This window comes from Geotrypetes seraphini, chromosome 1 (genome assembly GCF_902459505.1).
Source record: "Geotrypetes seraphini chromosome 1, aGeoSer1.1, whole genome shotgun sequence".
NCBI lineage: Eukaryota > Metazoa > Chordata > Amphibia > Gymnophiona > Dermophiidae > Geotrypetes > Geotrypetes seraphini.
The window spans coordinates 123,116,714-123,135,281 of NC_047084.1; the positions used below are offsets into that span (position 1 = coordinate 123,116,714).

Sequence of the window (18,568 nt, forward strand, 5' to 3'; positions counted from 1 at the left end):
TATTGTCATTTATAGCTAAAGAGACATATGATCAAGAAACTGTTATATTTTACTTTTGTGATTATGATAAACATACCGAGGGCCTCAAAATAGTACCTGGCGGGCCGCATGTGGCCCCCGGGCCGCGTGTTTGAGATCACTGCTCTAGGGGCAGAGATGTCTCTTTAATTGTTTGTGCAACACTACAGAAACGGTGACAGGCAGTACAAAGTGTCTCTCTCTTATCCACAGGACTTTGCTGCACTATTTGGAAAGTGGGAAGTTTGCTACTGGATTGGAGGAGTTTTGCCCTCAACTGAATCTCTATATCACATACACTGATGGTCTAGAGGAGGCATTAAAGCTACTGCAGGTATGTCTGTGGTCAGCGATCGCCTTGGGCTTTTCTTCAGGGAAGTGCAGAGCTAATTTCACTCTGGAAGAATTACCTGCAGACACTCACACCTCCTTCCTCTGTTGGTGTATATGTTCAATCCACACCTCCAGGGATGTTCTGTGAAACAAGCACATGCTTTTATTCCCATGCTGTCCTGGTGACTCTGCAAATGGCCCTTTATATGGGTTCATGGCTTTTCATAAATAATCCTACTTCTCCCACCATTAATAGTACAAGCTCAAGATCCCACCATAGTTGCTGTGTGTGAATGAGACACTGTGCACTTTATCATATAAAGAACATCAGGGCCTGCCCTACCATTAGGGGGGCAAGGCATCGGATGGGGGTGGGGGAGGCCAGTGTGGCAGTATGGCACCAGCAAAACTGGCAAGACAGTGGGAGAACAGTGCTCAAAAGCCTCTGTCAGTGTGCCAACAGGCCTTTGAGTGCTCACCTGTGCATTCAAGACCTGCCACATCTTGCTCCCTCTAACAGGAAATTTGCATTGGATGAGACGGGACACAATTCTCAAAGACTGACTGCTGTGTTCAGGCAGAGGATGGAGATGGGGTGGAAGGGGCAAAGAAGAAGCATCAGAAAGGGGGCTAGGAAAAGAGAAATGCTGGACACCATCTGAGGCAGGGAGCTGCTGGACATTTTTTGTCACTAGTGTGGAGAAATGTCTCGTGGAGGTGGGGGGTTAGAAAAGAGTTGCAGTGCTGGATTCTCACTTTCTCTTTATTCTTCTTCCCTTTCTGGTATACAGGAGCAGGTGAGAAAGAACAAATCCTTTGCAAGGTTTAAGAAACTGCAAGAGTCTCGCTCAGAGTTCCAGGGTCTAAGACTGGAGGAACTGCTGCTTCGGCCCCTGCAGCGCATCCATCAGTGAGTGTGGGAGAAGTGACTGTGCTGGGGGGAGGGGGGGCTGTCCTTAATTAATATTGCCAGTATTGTTTTTCCACCTTGGCTGCATTAGTTCTTTTCTTTTGGCAAATTCTGTTCCTTCCTTTATTATGTGCGTTGGTGGAAGCTCACTCATTTCTTCTATTTCTTGGAACACTTATCCGAGTTTAATGATAGATGGATTCTAGACAATTGCTTTCATATATCAACACTTTTTACGTGTTTGGATCTAATAAAAATAACTATAATCCCATTTCTATGAGTCTCATTCCTTCGGCTCAGGGAATTTGCAGTCTTGGCATAGTTGCCCTACTTCGACAGAACGAAGGTCCATCAGTGGCCAACCCAGGTCACAAGTACCTGGAAAATCCCAAAGAGTAAAACATATTTTATGCTGCTTATCCTAAAAATAAGCAATGGATTTCCCAAGTTCAGCACTTTACCATCTGTGCCTACCTGAGTTCTGTCAGCATAGCTATTGCTAGCAATAAGCATTTTTGGTTGCCCTAACCAATGTCAGCAAAGGCCTATGGGAAATTATATCAATCTGACTCTGGGATGTTGATGCAGATAGACCACATACAGTAAGCATCCAGGCAGACTGTTTCAAATAACTCTAATTCAATCAGTGCTTAGAGGACCTGGCAGTACAAAGGTGCTCTAAGAGGTGTTAAGAAGATGTGTTAATGTCTGATTCTTAGGATGGACAGCTTAGGATATACAATGGATCCAGGTGCACAGTCATTGTCAGAGGCATACTGGAAATTACATTTGACTTCAGTCTATTCTTCTGTCTAGCACAGTTTACTAAGGATGGGGATGCTTAACTTCTATTGAAGTTCAATAGATTCTATATTTAGAATAAGTTTCCAAGCTATAAAAGGCTCCTCTTGCATCACCCCCCTCTCTTGCCTATCGCTGGAACCTGAAGCTTAGACCATCACCCCCATCCTCCTTTCTCTCTCTCTCTGCCTCTCCCTGGAACTTCATGCTTCTCTCTGGACTCTGTAAGGCAGGGAAACTGCTTTGCTCTCTCCTTAATTGTAATGCTTATGAATATTACTTTTCTGTAAGCCTATTTCTATAATATATTCTTTATGCCATCACTTCTGGCTGTGCTTCTTATTTGAGTCTGCTTCCTGGTGAATCTTCTGTGAAGGTATTGAACTCGGGACCTGGCATTTGAAAGGGCGTCTCACATAACCCCACCTTACATTGTGGGGGTCAAACCTTACAAGTTCCAGCCAGCCCTCCCTCCTGTTTGGAATCTGCGCTTGGCCCTCGATGGAATATAACTGACCCCGCCCCTTTCTGACACAATCTTAGGGTACAAGGTCTTTAATTAGGACACCAGTAGCCACACACCACCTTTTTTATTTTTGGCAATGCCTCCGCTGGGTCAGACCTGAGATCCATCGTGCCCAGCAGTCCGCTCATGTGGTGGCCCAACAGGTTCAGGACCTGTGCAGTAATCCTCTATCTATACCCCTCTATCCCCTTTTCCAACAGGAAATTGTTCAATCCTTTCTTGAACCCCAGTACCGTACTCTGCCCTATTACACCCTCTGGAAGCGCATTCCAGGTGTCCACCACACGTTGAGTGAAGAAAAACTTCCTAGCATTTGTTTTGAATCTGTCCCCTTTCAACTTTTCTGAATGCCTTCTTGTTCTTTTATTTTCTGAAAATTTGAATAATCTGTCCCTCTCTACTCTCTCTATGCCCTTCATGATCTCCAACTTCGAGGGCATGGGGGATTTTGTCCATCAGGCGCTGCTAAACCGAGCAGAAACATAATGTAGAAGTAATGTGGTCAACTCTGAAAGCTACCATACAAGAAGCAACCAACCGCTATATAAAATCGGTAAGTAAACGGCGAAGGAAAAATAAGCCACAGTGGATTTCTGCAGAGATCTCAGACCTCATAAAAGAAAAGAAAAGAGCGTTTATCTCTTACAAACACTCAGGGAAGCAGGAATCTAGAGAAGACTATCTGACCAAGTCAAGAGCTGTCAAAACAGCGGTCAGAGAGGCCTAACTCCAAATGGAGGAGAATCTAGCGAAGAACATCAAGAAGGGCGATAAATCCTTCTTCAGATATATTAGCGACAGAAACAGAAACACAGGCGGGATAGTACGCCTTAGGAAACCAGACGGGAACTATGTAGAATCGGACTCCGAAAAAGCTAAACTTTTAAATGAATACTTCTGCTCAGTCTTAACCCGTGAGGCGCCAGGATCCGGCCCTCAGCTGCAGACAAGGGATAGCCCGGTGGACCCGTTTCGTAATTTCGAGTTTACGCCCAGCACTGTCCACTGTGAGCTGTCTAATCTCAGGGTTACTAAAGCAATGGGGCCAGACAACCTACACCCCAGGGTACTCAGGGAGCTTAGTGATGTCTTGGCGGAACCGCTATCCGCGCTCTTCAATCTCTCCCTTAGTACAGGTAGAGTCCCGTTGGACTGGAAAACGGCTAACGTCATTCCACTCCACAAAAAAGGATGCAGGACAGAGGCTGCAAACTACAGACCGATGAGTCTCACATCAATAGTGAGCAAGCTAATGGAGACTCTAATCAAACGCCAATTGGATACGATCCTGAACGAGGAGAATCTACGAGATACCCGTCAACACGGATTTACCAGGGGGAGGTCCTGCCAATCCAACCTAATCAGCTTCTTTGACTGGGTGACGGGGAAGCTGGATGTTGGGGTGTCCCTGGACATCGTATACTTGGACTTCAGCAAAGCATTCGATAGCGTACCACACCGCAGGTTGTTGAGCAAGATGAGCTCTATAGGATTGGGAGACACATTGACAGCGAGGGTTGGGGACTGGCTTGGAGGTAGGCTTCAGAGGGTGGTGGTGAACGGCACCCCCTCCGAAATGACGGAAGTGCTCAGTGGAGTGCCGCAGGGCTCGGTCTTGGGCCCGATCCTTTTCAACATCTTCATAAGGGACTTGGCTGAGGGGCTTCGAGGTAAAATAACGCTATTCGCTGATGACGCCAAACTATGCAATGTAGTAGGCAAGAACACAACAGACAAAAAAACAGTGCCTGTCGATAACTCAATGCCTCAGTATGGTGCACGACCTACTCCTACTGGAGCGCTGGTCCAGGTCCTGGCAACTAAGTTTCAATACCGAAAAATGTAAAGTCATGCACCTTGGCAGCCAAAATCCATGCAAGACTTACACCTTAATGGTGAGATCCTAGCGAGGACTGTAGCAGAACGTGACTTAGGGGTGATCATCAGTGAGGAAATGAAGACTGCCAAGCAAGTGGCGAAAGCTTCACCTAAGGCAAGACAAATCATAGGTTGTATACGTAGGAGTTTCGTCAGCCGTAAGCCCGAAGTCATTATGCCCTTGTATAGATCCATGGTGAGACCCCATCTGGAATACTGTGTACAATTCTGGAGGCCGCATTACCGCAAAGATGTGCTAAGACTTGAGTTGGTTCAGCGAATGGCCACCCGGATGGTCTCGGGACTCAAGGATCTCCTGTATGTGGAACGGCTGAATAAATTGCAGCTGTACTCACTTGAGGAATGCAGAGAAAGGGGTGACATGATCGAGACATTCAAATATCTCACGGGGCGTATTGAGGTGGAAGAGGATATCTTCTTTTTCAAGGGCCCCACGGCACCAAGAGGGCATCCGTGGAAAATCAGGGGCGGGAAACTACACGGTGACACCAGGAAATACTTCTTCACCAAAAGGATGGTTGATCGCTGGAATAATCTTCCACTACAGGTAATTGAGGCCAGCAGCTTGCCTGATTTTAAGACAAAATGGGATCGTCACGTGGGATCTCTTCACAGGGAAAGGTAGTGGAGGGTTATTGCTATGTTTCTATGTTTCTATCATATCCCCTCTAAGTCTCCTCTTCTCCAGGGAAAAGAGACCCAGTTTCTCCAATCTCTCAGCGTATGAAAGGTTTTCCATACCTTTTATCAAATTTGTCGCTCTCCTCTGAACCCTCTCGAGTATCGCCATGTCCTTCTTAAGGTACGGTGACCAATATTGGACGCAGTACTCCAGATGCGGATGCACCATCGCCCGATACAACGGCAGGATAACTTCTTTCGTTCTGGTTGTAATACCCTTCTTGATTATACCTAGCATTCTATTCGCTCTCTTAGCGGCCGCTGCACACTTTGCCGTCGGCTTCATTGTCATGTCCACCATTACCCCCAAGTCCCTTTCTTGGGTACTCTCATTCAATAACATCCCTCCCATCGTATAACTGTACCTCAGGTTTCTGCATCCCATATGTAGTACTTTACATTTCTCAACGTTGAACTTCATCTGCCATCTCGTTGCCCATTCCCCCAGTTTGTTCAAGTCCCTTTGTAATTCTTCGCATTCCTCTTTAGTCCGAGCTCTACTAAATAGTTTGGTGTCGTCCGCGAATTTTATTATCTCGCACTTCGTCCCTATTTCTAGATCATTTATAAATATATTAAATAGCACAACAAAGGAGCTCTCATTTGTGCGCTCCTTCATGTGGACTGTGTGGACTTCTAAAGGAATTATTATATAGAGGTGATAATAGCAGACAGTGGGTTCTTGTTTTGGGTATAGCTGCATTTTCTATTCCGGTGGTTTGTGGGAGGGATTGGTATGGGGAGCTTTCATCTTGCCACCATATTTTTTTTTATTTTTATTTTTTTTCAAATTCTTTATTCATTTTTCCATTTTGCATCAAGTACACAATAATATATCAGTTAAAACTTAAATATAACACTTGAATTTCCTTATAATAACATCATAAATATATAAATTTATACCCCTCCACCCACCCTACTTTCAAATATTTTAATAAAAATTTTTTATAAATATTATATTCTTATCTATTGAATGAACCTTTAATAGAACTTTATACCATCCCCCCTCCCCCCTAAGTATACATGTACTTTCAAAGGAAAATGGTGTCTAATCATTGCAATAACTTGTCAATGGTCCCTAAATCTTTTTAAAATTATTATAATTCCCTTTTTGTATGGCAATTGTTATTTCCATTTTGTAAATGTGACAACGAATTCCACCAGAAAATCAGAAGGTATAGTTAAGTCTACTGTAACTTTTCCAATTACTAGTGATATGTTGTATGGCGACTCCTGTCATAATCAATAATAGTTTATTGTTGCTTGGTGAAATTTGACTCTTTGTTCTCATTGACATACCAAACATAATTGTATCATATGATAATGCTACATGGTTTTCTAGTAAACAATTAATTTGAGTCCAAATTGATTTCCAAAAGGCCATGATACAGGGATAATGAAATATTAAATGATCTAAAGTCCCTGCTTCCAGATTACAATGCCAGCATCTATTAGACTTAGAGCTATCTAATTTTTGTAATCTAACTGGGGTCCAAAATATTCTATGTAGAAGGAAAAACCAAGTTTATCTCATAGATGCAGACACTGTACATTTCATTCTCCAAGACCAAATTCGTGGCCATTGAGACAGTAATTTGATGCTTTATCTCAATGCTCCAAATGTCCCTAAGTCCATTTTTAGGTTTTTTTCTTACAAATCCGTTTATCAATTTATACCACTGTGCAGCCTAGTGACCCAAGAAGTCCACCTGAAAGCATAAAAACTCCAGACTATACTGATTATTAAGATTTTTTCATTCAGGGAACCCCTCCTGAATAGCCTGCTTCAGTTGCAACCATCTAAAGCTTTGTTGCAACTGTGAAAAGTCAAGCAGCTTACCATTTGAAATAACATCGTCCAAAATTAATATACCTGCAATCATCCAATGCTTCCATATGACCTTAAATCCGCCAATTTGAATCTTGGAGTTTAACCATATAGTTTGATTTGTTGATTTATAGATTGGAATAAGTGTTAAATTACTAACATATCGGAGAGTTTTCCATGTATCCATAAATATTTTATTTTCTTTATATAATCTAGGCATTTTAATACTAAGAACATGACATAAACGTAGAGGGCTAGTATACAACCTAAAACTAGTTACCCCAGCAGTATATAACGTTATCATAAAAATAATATAGGATACTGCTAATACTGGACAATACACATCAGTATTATTAGCCCAACAAACTTGAAAGGCTATGGCCTCAGAATCGGAGCCTACGCACAGCAGTGAATCACAAACTGAGATGATCCGCGTAGTTATACAGCTCCTGCTCCAATCATTGGCCGGTATTTAATTTTTTTAAACTTTTTCTAGAGCAATTTTTTCTACAGCAATTCAATAAAGCTAAAACCCTACAACTTTTAAGGGATACTGTGTATATGTGATAGCCAGGATTTGAAAAAAAGTAGACCAAAAAGACTTCTCATTGCTGACTTGTCTTTAAAACATATTCGGTCACTAGTGTCTGTTTGCCCAACCAAACAAATTTTGCCCAACCAAACAAATTTTGTAAGAATACTGTTTAACTTTTTATAAAAGGACCCCTTAAAAAAAACTGGTAACATTCCCATCTGATAACAAACCACAGGCAATATCATCATTTTAATAGTTTGAACTCTCCCCCACCAAGACAGATATAGTGGATTCCATTGCTCGCACATTTCTGTTACCTTCTGCAATAAAGATTTTTCATTCACTTTCATTGTATCTTTCAGCGTGTTTTTTATCCAAATTCCCAAATATTTTAATCCATCTTCCTTCCAAACAATTTGGAATCGCTATGGGTTAAAATACCGGGAAGGAAAGGGCCTGAGATAAAGATGGGCCTTTACTATCGTTCACCTGGGCAAACCGAAGCTATCGATGAAGAAATGGAAGCCGAGATGAAGCGAGAATGCAAAAGCGGTAACACGATTATTATTGGAGACTTCAACTATCCCGGGATAGACTGGAGCCTTGGAAGCTCAAAATGCGCCAGAGAGACTGGATTCCTGGAGGCTATACAGGATGCTTAATGGATCAACTTGTTAGAGAACTGACGAGAGGGAATGCCACTCTGGATCTAATCCTAAATGGGCTAAGAGGACCTGCAAAGGAAGTGGAAGTAGTGGGACCGCTGGGAAACAGTGATCACAATATGATCAAATTCAAAATTGAAGCAGGAATACCGAAGGGAAAGAGAACCATAGTGACAACTTTTAACTTCAAGAAAGGTAACTACAAAGCGATGAGAGTAATGGTAAGCAAGAAACTTAGGAATACCTCAAAGAAAAGGCAGACTGTAGAGCAAGCCTGGTCTTTATTCAAGGACACGGTGATCGAGGCGCAAAAAGGGTGCAAAAAGAATCGAACAAAAGACCCGGTGTGGATAACCAAAGAAGTGAAGAGAGCGATAGGTGATAAGAAGAATTCATTCTGGAAATGGAAAAAGAGCAAAACTGAGGAGAACTGGAAAGAACACAGGAAGCATAAAAAAGAATGTCACCGTGTGGTTAGAAAAGCCAAAAGAGAATATGAAGAAAGGCTAGCCAAGGAAGCACCAAATTTCAAACCGTTCTATAGATACGTTAAAGGGAAGCAGCCAGCTAGGGAGGAGGTGGGACCGCTGGATGACAGAGACAGGAAGGGAGTGGTGAAGGAGGAGAAAGAAGTGGCGGAATGACTAAACATGTTCTTTTCGTCTGTATTTACAAAAGAGGAAACATCCAACATACCGGAACCTGAGCAAATCTTCAAAGGAGCCCAAACAGATAAACTAACATCCATGGAAGTAAGCCTTGAAGACGTACGCAGGCAGTTAGAAAAATTAAAAATTGACAAATCGCCGGGCCTGGACGGAATCCACCCAAGGGTTCTGAAAGAACTAAAGGAGCAAAATAGCGGAACTACTACAGCAAGTTTGCAATCTATCCCTGAAAACAGGCGTGATCCTGGAGGATTGGAAGATAGCCAATGTTACGCCAATCTTCAAGAAGGGATCGAGAGGTGACCCGGGGAACTACAGACCGATGAGTCTGACCTCGGTTCCAGGGAAAATGGCAGAAGCACTGATAAAAGACAGCATCGATGAGCATTTTGAAAGAAATAAAATTCTAATCACAAGCCAACATAGATTCTGCAAGGGGAGATCGTGCCTAATGAACTTACTGCACTTCTTCGAAGGAATTAACAAACGGATGGACAAAGGGGACCCCATTGACATCATATATTTAGATTTCCAAAAAGCCTTTGACAAGGTACATTACATTTGTGATTTCTATTCCACCTGTGCCTTGCGGTTCTAAGCGGATTACAGTTAAAAGAGATCAGGACATTACTGAGAGAATTACATAACAACGATTTAAGTAAATTACATGTTGTGGTACAGAAATACAAGTATAAGATATCTGGATTTATCGATAGAATAGCTTGACAGGGTTCAAGTAGTTACAAGGTTCAGTGGGGAAAACAATATAGGCAACTGAAGAAAGATACCTAACTTTGAAGGAATCAGTTAAGTGGATACCTAAGGGAGATGCTTATTTAGGAGAAGGTTAAATGGATACCTATGGGAGATGCTTATTTAGGAGTCTGGATATTTTTGGTGAATGAAGTTCGAGGGGATGACTAGTGTGTTATTTGCTGGGGAGAGTGCATGTGCGATTGGGGAGGGAAATATTAAGTAAGGACGTGTTTTTTGAAAAGAAATGTTTTGATTTCTTTCCAAAACACTTTGATGTCTGTTGTTTTGATCATCAATTTGGTGATGGTGGGGTCAATTTTCGCTGCCTGTGTTGCTAGAAGGCTGTCGTAAAGTTTCTTACATTGGTTACCATTATGAGGGGGGAAGGTGAAAAGGTCCTGAGTTCTTCTTGATCTGGGTAATCGGTAGCGGCAAAGACGGTTGTTCCGGTAATTAGGGGCCATACCATGGGTTACTTTGAAAAGTAAGCAGTAGAGTTTGAATTGAGTTCTTGCTTTTATTGGAAGCCAGTGAGAGTCTACATAGGCGGGGGTGACATGGTCGAATTTGCTGAGTGAGTAGATGAGTCTGATAGCTGTGTTCTGAACGGTCTGTAGTTGTTTTATCATAGTGTTTGGGCAAGGTAGGTAGAGGCTGTTGCAGTAATCTAAGGAGCTGAGTATGAGGGATTGTACAATGATCTTGAAGTGTTCTTTGGAAAAGAATTTTCTGTTTTTTCTTAGGTTTCGCATGGTGAAGAATGCTTTTTTTATGGTTTTATGTATTTGTGTTTGCATTGTGCAGCCTCTGTCTAGGTGTGTTCCCAGAATTTTGAGAGTATTTTGTATTGGATATTTGATTGTGTTTACATCTAGTTCTGTTAGGGATGGTTTTTGTTCCTTCTCTAGTAGTAGGAATTTGGTTTTCTCCGCATTCAGTTTTAACTTGTGGTTCGTCATCCATTTTTCTACAGTTTCCAATGTTGTTTTTAGGTGTCCGTTGGAGATGGGGTCTTGGATGTCGAAGGGGAGGAGGATGGTTATGTCATCCGCGTAGATGAAGGATGTAATGTTTAGGGCGTCTAGGGCCGTGCCTAGGGATGCTATAAAGAGGTTGAAAAGTATGAGCGATAGAGGGGATCCTTTTGGAACTCCGCAGGGGTTTGACCATGGGTCGGATAAAAGATCATTTGACTTAACTCTGTATGATCTTGTTTTGAGGAATCCTTGGAACCAGTTGAGAACATTACCTTATATTCCTATGGCATCTAGTATCTGGAGTAGTATGGAATGGTCAACTAAGTCGAATGCTGCTGAAAGATCGAGTTGGATGATTAGTAACTTATTTCCTTTGCCGAGGTGCTGACGGGCTATGTCTAGTAGGGAAACCAGAAGTGTTTTGGTACTGTGATTGGCTCTGAATCCAGATTGAGTGGGGTGTAGGATGTGGTGGTCTTCTAGGTAATTGGCGAGATATTGTGCTACTAGACCCTCTATGAGTTTGACGTATAGAGGTATAGAAGCGATTGGTCTATAATTTGTTGGGCTGTCTATTGGGCCTTTGGGGTCTTTTAGTATGGGAGTGATTATGATTTCGCCAAGTTCCGGAGAGAACTGACCTTCCCTGAGGGTGGTTTGCAGCCATAGCGTGAGACCAGCTGTGAATTTAGTGGACGCTGTAGCTATTAGATAAGGAGGACAATTGTTCAAATCACATGAAGATTTGCTGTATTTTTTGTACAGCCGGTCTAGGTCTGACCATTGTGTCGTTGGGAAGTCGGTCCAGATCCTATCTGCTGAGATGGCTTCGTCTATTGTGGGTTTTGTTAGTATCTCTTCTAAGATGTTTCGAGAGTTGTTGAATGTGGATCTGATTGTGATGATTTTGTATTTGAAATGGTCCGCTAGTTGAGAGGCTGTTGAAGTTTGGTTTCCTAGGGTGGCGATGTGGGGTTTGGTATCAGTGAGATTTCTTACAAGGTTGAAAAGTTTTTTTGTGTCCGGTTTTTCAGTGCCAATGAGTTTGGAGTAGTAGTCTGTTCTTTTTTCCTTCAGTTTGATTTTGTATTGTTTGATTTGGTGTCTCCATTCTGTTTTGGTGTGGTCTTGTTTCTGTTTTTTCCGAGTCCTTTCTAATTGTCTGCATTGTCTTTTTAGGTGTAGGAGTTCTGCGTCAAACCATTTGTCTGATGGTCTGCATATTTTATTTTTTGTTTTTAGTGATGCTAGTTTGTTCAAAGAGAATTCACTTGTGGAGCGCCAGGTGTTTATGAATCCTTTGGGATTGTTTAGGTCTATTTCTGGGTCTACTGTGTCCCAGAATGTGGTAGGTTCGATTTTCTTTCTGGACTTGAAGCTTGTTATGTGTGGCGTGGGTTTGTTGTTTTTATGCACCCAGTTGATTGTGAAGGTGTACTTGTAATGGTCAGACCATAAGGTGGGATACCATGAGCCGTTGGTGATGTGGATGTTTTGTGTGTTAAGGTTGGGAGAAGTGTAAGCTGTAGCGTGGCCGGCCCTCGAGGCTTGCGGTAACCGTCCCACGCTTAAAATATTCTCCCCAACTTGCTTCCCCAAGAGGGAGGAAGTCCCTGTTGTGAATAAACTTATCCTATGTGAATACAACAGAATGGCCTCACACAGGTAAATAATGAAATAAAGAAATTAGATTTATTGTTCAACTGAACAGGTCCAAGCAAAAATGCATCAAAAGAAAATGTACTCCAAAGGTCTTGGTCATAATCATGAAAACAAAATATATTGTAATTACCAGCCTGGTCTGGATAACTTTCCCAAAGTTCTTTCATCAATGTCCCAGGTATCACAGAGTCTCCGGCAGTCCTTGACTCTCTCAAAGTCTTACTTGTAAATTGGCAAACAAACTATGTCATTCTGCAATGTGCAGTGCTGCCCTTTCAAAAGCAGTGGCAGAAGGCTGGCGAATTCGCCAAAGCGGCTCCTTGTTACTAAGAGCAAAATAACCTGCAAATCTTCCACTAAGGTGTTGGGCAAATTCTGCCCCAGCTTTCAGGATATTCACTCCTTATGAAAGCAATTGCTGAAGTTTTAACACAGCAGCCATCTTGGCAAAAAGAGAAAAAAAAAACTTCTCATCAAAATAAAACCCTTCGCTAGCATACATCCCTTTAGCTAGCATGCTCAAGGAAAATACTTTTTGTACAGCAGAAATGGAAACATTCAAAAAAATATAAACTCAGAAAGTAACTCAAACTAATTAATATCCATTTCTTCAATCAATCCCACCTCTGGTAAAGCACTGCAATCCATTGCTTCATAATCTGGGTTTACCAGGGTTGTTCCTTCTGGTTCAGAGTCCAGCATTTCAATGTCCTTTGGCTCTGGGGGACTTGGAGGCTCCTTCCACCTGAGAGCTTCTCTTCTGTCTCCCCTTCTCCTGGTCAGCCAGCTCTCCAAATGCTGCAAAGCTGCTGTACCACGCTCAGCCCTACTCAGGGGCTGAACTTCCTTCAGCTGAGGCTGCCTTCCACCCTGTTTAGCCAGCTTCTCACAAAATAGAGGATTTAAAGGGGCCCTGCCAGTTTTCACCAGGCTATGTTTTACAGCAGGTCTGAACACAGCCTGTGCTTCCTGGTCCTGTTCCTGCCTATCAGGGACACAATGATTAGCCCGGACTAGTTTCAGGGGATGTTTTCTCCAGGGTTTAACTGGCTCAAGGCCGACATTGGGCTCGGGTTTGTGACAAAGCGGCTATATCAAGTTGATGGCCCTTTTCATGCGTGGGTTCGGGATTGAGTATCTGGTAAGATAGGGTATTGAGGTATGATAGAATGTCCGCTACTTGTTTGTAGGTGTGGTCTTCTAAGTGGAGATTGATGTCTCCTAGGATCAGGTTATGTGTGGAGGAGAGGGAATTCTGGAGGATAAATTCTTCGAGTTCTTGTTTAGAGGTGTTCCATTTTCCTGGTGTGACATAGCAGAGAAGGCAGTTCAGAGTTCCTGTGAGAGTGTTGTCAGAAAGTTGGCAGGCTAGAAGGTCTAGGTGGTGGGTGGAGTGCTTGGCTAGGACTTTAATGTTGAAGTTGTTTTTTGCAATGATTGCTAGACCTCCTCCTCTTCTCTTTTCTCTACATACTAGCTTTAGTTTATATCCGTTTGGGCAGAATTCAGTGATGCTAGGGTCTGAGTCAGAAGTGAGCCAGGTTTCGGCTAGGAAGAGGCAGCCTAGATTATCTTTGATCAGCCAGTCTTTGATTAGTTCTGTCTTTGGCTTGATAGATCGTATATTCATATATGCGCATGCTATTGATGTGAATTTTATGAGAGGGTGAGTAGTGAGTGTATTGATTAGTGTTCTGGAAGGTACCCCATGAACGCCTACTTCGGAAACTGAAGAACCATGGGGTGGAAGGAGACGTACACAGATGGATCAGAAATTGGTTGGTGGGGAGGAAGCAGAGGGTAGGAGTAAAAGGCCACTACTCGGACTGGAGAAGGGTCATGAGTGGTGTTCCGCAGGGGTCGGTGCTCGACCACTGCTATTCAATATATTTATAAATGATATAGAAACAGGGACGAAGTGTGAAATAATAAAATTTGCAGACGATACCAAACTATTTAGTGCTGCTCGGACTAAAGAGGACTGCGAGGAATTACAAAGGGACCTGAATAAGCTAGAGGAGTGAGCGACAAAATGGCAGATGAAGTTCAATGTAGAGAAATGTAAAGTATTGCATGTGGGAAGCAGAAACCCGAGGTACAGATATACGATGGGAGGGATGTTATTGACTGAGAGTACCCAAGAAAGGGATTTGGGGGTAACAGTGGACAAGACAATGAAGCCGTTGGCACAGTGGTGGCCTCAATAACCTGAAGTGGAAGACTATTCCAGCGATCAACCACCCTTTCAGTGAAGAAGAACTTCCTAGTGTCACTGTGCAGTTTCCCACCCCTGATTTTCCACGAATGCCCCCTTGTTGCCGCGGGACCCTTGAAGAAGAAAATGCCCTCTTCCACCTTGATGGGGCCCGTGAGATATTTGAATGTCTCGATCATATCTCCCCTCTCTCGACGCTCCTCGAGTGAGTAGAGCTGCAAATTCCCCAACCGCTCCTCGTACGGGAGCTCCCTGAGTCCCAAGACCATCCTGGTGGCCATTCTCTGGACCGATTCCAGTCTCAGTACATCCTTGCGGTAATGCGGCCTCCAGAATTGCACACAGTACTCCAGGTGCGGTCTCACCATGGATCTATACAGTGGCATAATGACTTCAGGTTTACGGCTGACGAAACTCCTGCGTATGCAACCTATGATTTGCCTTGCTTTGGATGAAGCTTGCTCCACTTGGTTTGCAGACTTCATGTCTTCCCTGACAATCACCCCCAAGTCTCTTTCTGCTTCAGTTCTTGTCAGGATCTCGTCATTTAGGGTGTAGATCTTGCATGGATTTTGGCTTTCCAGGTGCATGACTGCATTTTTTGGCATTGAAACTGAGTTGCCAGGACCTAGACCAGTGTTCCAGCAGAAGTAAGTCATGCACCATATCGTCTGTCGTTGCTTTTTTGTCTGTTGTGCTTTTGCTCACTACATTGCTCAGTTTGGCATCATCGGCGAACAATGTTATTCTACCTCGGAGCCCTTCTGTCAAGTCTCTTATATAGATGTTAAACAAGATCGGGCCCAGGACGGAGCCCTGTGGCACTCCACTTATCACCTCCGACATCTCGGAGGGGGTGCCATTCACCATCACCCTCTGAAGCCTACCTCCAAGCCAGTTCCCAACCCATTTGGTTAGTGTGTCGCCCAAACCTAAAGAACTCATCTTGTTCAGCAACCTGCGGTGTGGCACGCTATCAAATGCTTTGCTGAAATCCAGGTAGACGATGTCCAGGGACTCACCAACATCCAGCTTCCTCGTCACCCAGTCAAAGAAGCTGATCAGGTTGGACCTGTTGGGCTGCAGTATGAGCGGACTGCTGGGCACGATGGACCTCTGGTCTGACCCAGCATAGGCACTTCTTATGTTCTTATGTTAAACAATACTTTTAAGAACATAAGAAGTTGCCTCCGCTGGGGCAGACCAGAGGTCCATCCTGCCCAGTGGTCCGCTCTCGAGGCGGCCCATCAGGCCTAATTGCCTGAACAGTGTCCCTGACTAATTTTGTAACTGCCTCTAATCCTATCCCTAATACCTACCTCTACTTCTATCTGTATCCCTCAATCCCTTTGTCCTCCAGGTACCTGTCCAGACCCTCTTTGAAGCCCTGTAGCGTGCTCCTGCTTATCACATCCTCCGGTAGCGCGTTCCATGTATCCACCACCCTTTGAGTGAAGAAGAACTTCCTGGCGTTTGTTATAAACCTTTCCCCTTTCAATTTCTGTGAGTGCCCCCTTGTACTTGTGGTTCCCCGTAATTTGAAAAATCTGTCCCTGTCCACTCTTTCTATGCCCTTCATGATCTTGAAGGTTTCTATCATGTCTCCTCTAAGTCTCCGCTTTTCCAGGGAGAAAAGCCCCAGCTTCTTCAGTCTGTCATTATATGAGAGGTCTTCCATACCCTTTATTAGCTTAGTTGCTCTTCTCTGGACTCTCTCAAGTACCGCCATGTCCTTCTTGAGGTACGGCGACCAGTACTGGACACAGTACTCCAGGTGCGGGCGCACCATTGCACGATACACGTTTAGTGGAAGAACTTCAGATTTTCTCCAATTTATCTTATACCCTGCAAATTTTCCAAATTTCTCAATCAATTCAAGTAAGCATGGAATGGTTAAGAACATAAGAACATAAGCATAAGAACATAAGCATTGCCTCTGCCGGGTCAGACCAGGGGTCCATCGCGCCCGGTAGTCCGCTCCCGCAGCGGCCCTCCAGGTCCATGACCTGAAAATGTTCCCTACCTAACCTAAAAAGTCCATACCCTATTTGCTCAGTGTCCTGTGAGGTAAACCTCTATCTGTACCCCGTTATTCCCTTCGCTTCCAGGAAGTCATCCAGTCCCTTTTTGAACCCCAGAATTGTACTCTGGCTTATCACCTCTCCGGGAAGCGCGTTCCAGGTGTCTACCACCCGTTGAGTGAAGAAGAACTTTCTTGCATTTGTTTTGAATCTGTCTCCTCTCAGTTTTTCTGAGTGACCTCTTGTTTTCGTTGCCCCTGCTAGTCTAAAGAATCTGTCCCTCTCCACCTTCTCTATGCTTTTCATGATTTTATAAATCTGTATCATGTCCCCTCTCAGTCTCCGCTTTTCCAGGGTAAAGAGCCCCAGCCTGTCTAACCGTTCGGCATATGAGAGGTTCTCCATATCCTTTATCATCCTCGTTGCTCTCCTCTGGACCCTCTCGAGTATTGCCATGTCCTTCTTGAGGTATGGCGACCAGTATTGGACGCAGTATTCCAGATGTGGGCGCACCATTGCTCGATACAGTGGCAGGAGAACTTCCTTCGTTCTGGTAGTGATACCCTTTTTGATAATGCCCAGCATTCTGCTCGCTTTTTTTGAGGCCGCTGCACATTGCGCCTCCGGCTTCATTGTGTTATCCACCAATACCCCCAGATCTTTTTCTTGGCTGCCTTCCCCGAGTACCCTCCCTCCCATTTCAAATGAAGCAAAATATCATCTGCATATGCAGATACTTTGTATTCCTGGTCTGAATAAGGAATACCCTGTATCTCCTTTACTTGCTGAATAGCTAATAACAAGGGTTCCAAAACAATGTCAAAAAGCAAAGGCGATAGGGGACAATCTTATCTAACCCCCCATATTAAAAAGAGAGAGTGATGGGAAATGCAGTATAAATTTCTCCTTTGACTGTATGTCTTACCACACAGAGCATTTTGGACCTCTGTTACATCTGTAGTATTGACATATTAGCATTGTTCCTGGCGACTCTTCCCAATGATGTTGTTTGGCCAATATTGAAGGGGTGAGAGGGTTCACCTGTTGGGCTGTACTAGTTGGGATCAAATGTATTTTACAATGTTGGTTTGCCTCTTCTCCTCCCACGTTGGTACAGTGGAGATCACTAATGATCGATGGAAAGACGAGAATTTTCTGACTTTGACTCTAAAGTAGGAAAGCCTTCTGGAACACCATGATACCTGTTGCAAGAAGTTGGCTGCTGAACAGGTTGTTCATTCACATATTCTTGTTGTCAGTGTAATTGAGTTAGGGTGGGAAGGGAGGATAGTGGGATGTTTAGTGAACAGAACTCCTGAACTGAACTACCTTACCTTCAGGAAAAGACTGAATACATACCTATTTGATAAATTCCTTTCTGCTCAGTGACTCTGTAAGTCACTCAGTCCTCCATAGCCTCTGGTACGTTAGCTAGATTGTGAGTCCACTGGGCCAGATAGGGAAAATGCTTGAGTACCTGATTGTAAAACCACTTAGACAATCTTGATAGGCCGTATATAAAAAACCTAATAAACTTGAAACTACTATTATTATGGGGGTGGAGCTTGGGCAGGGATACTCGGTTGGTATTTGTTAGATTTAGGGGTACTTGGCTTGAAAAGGTTGAGAAAACTGGTTTCGATGGACCAGCATGACTTGTTTTTTATACTCCTTCAAGGTTAAACCAGGTTCCCTGAAGATATTAACGTTTTGAAGTGTCATTTGAGACAATGTGTTTTTGGGTTTTATAAAATATTTTATTGCAATTCAAACTATTTTACAAAGAATTTACTCTCGCTTCAGTAATATAGGAAGAAACAAAATAGCAAAAGAAAAATAGAAAAAATAATTATAATCTTCCTTAGACCACAATTTTGAAGGGGGGGGGGTCCCCACTAAAGTGAAGAGAAACTCAATTTTCTTGTAATACATCAAGGTATTGGCATAACAGCTTGGGCCCCATTTATCCTAACAGCTGTTCAAAAATTAGCTAAACAATCCCAGTCACCAACTTCTTCAAATCTAAAAAGGCTCGCAGCTGTTCAAAAATTAGCTAAACAATCCCAGTCACCA

General features: G+C 43.4%; 1 protein-coding gene and 1 long non-coding RNA gene across 4 annotated transcripts in view; one reads left to right on the forward strand and one right to left on the reverse strand.

Moving 5' to 3' along the window:
• Positions 1-18,568, reverse strand: part of LOC117357288 — a 101,895-nt gene that overhangs the window by 73,244 nt on the left and 10,083 nt on the right. The window lies entirely within an intron of this gene.
• Positions 1-18,568, forward strand: part of ARHGEF39 (Rho guanine nucleotide exchange factor 39) — a 127,451-nt gene that overhangs the window by 72,901 nt on the left and 35,982 nt on the right. For all 3 annotated transcript variants that reach the window (XR_004538779.1, XM_033937598.1, XM_033937591.1), the window contains exons 4-5: positions 232-352; positions 1,143-1,261. Coding sequence is in view for 2 of the 3 variants with exons in the window: in XM_033937598.1 (XP_033793489.1) it covers positions 232-352; positions 1,143-1,261 (240 nt within the window). In the remaining variant the exon portion in view is untranslated. The remainder of the gene's footprint in view (positions 1-231; positions 353-1,142; positions 1,262-18,568) is intronic.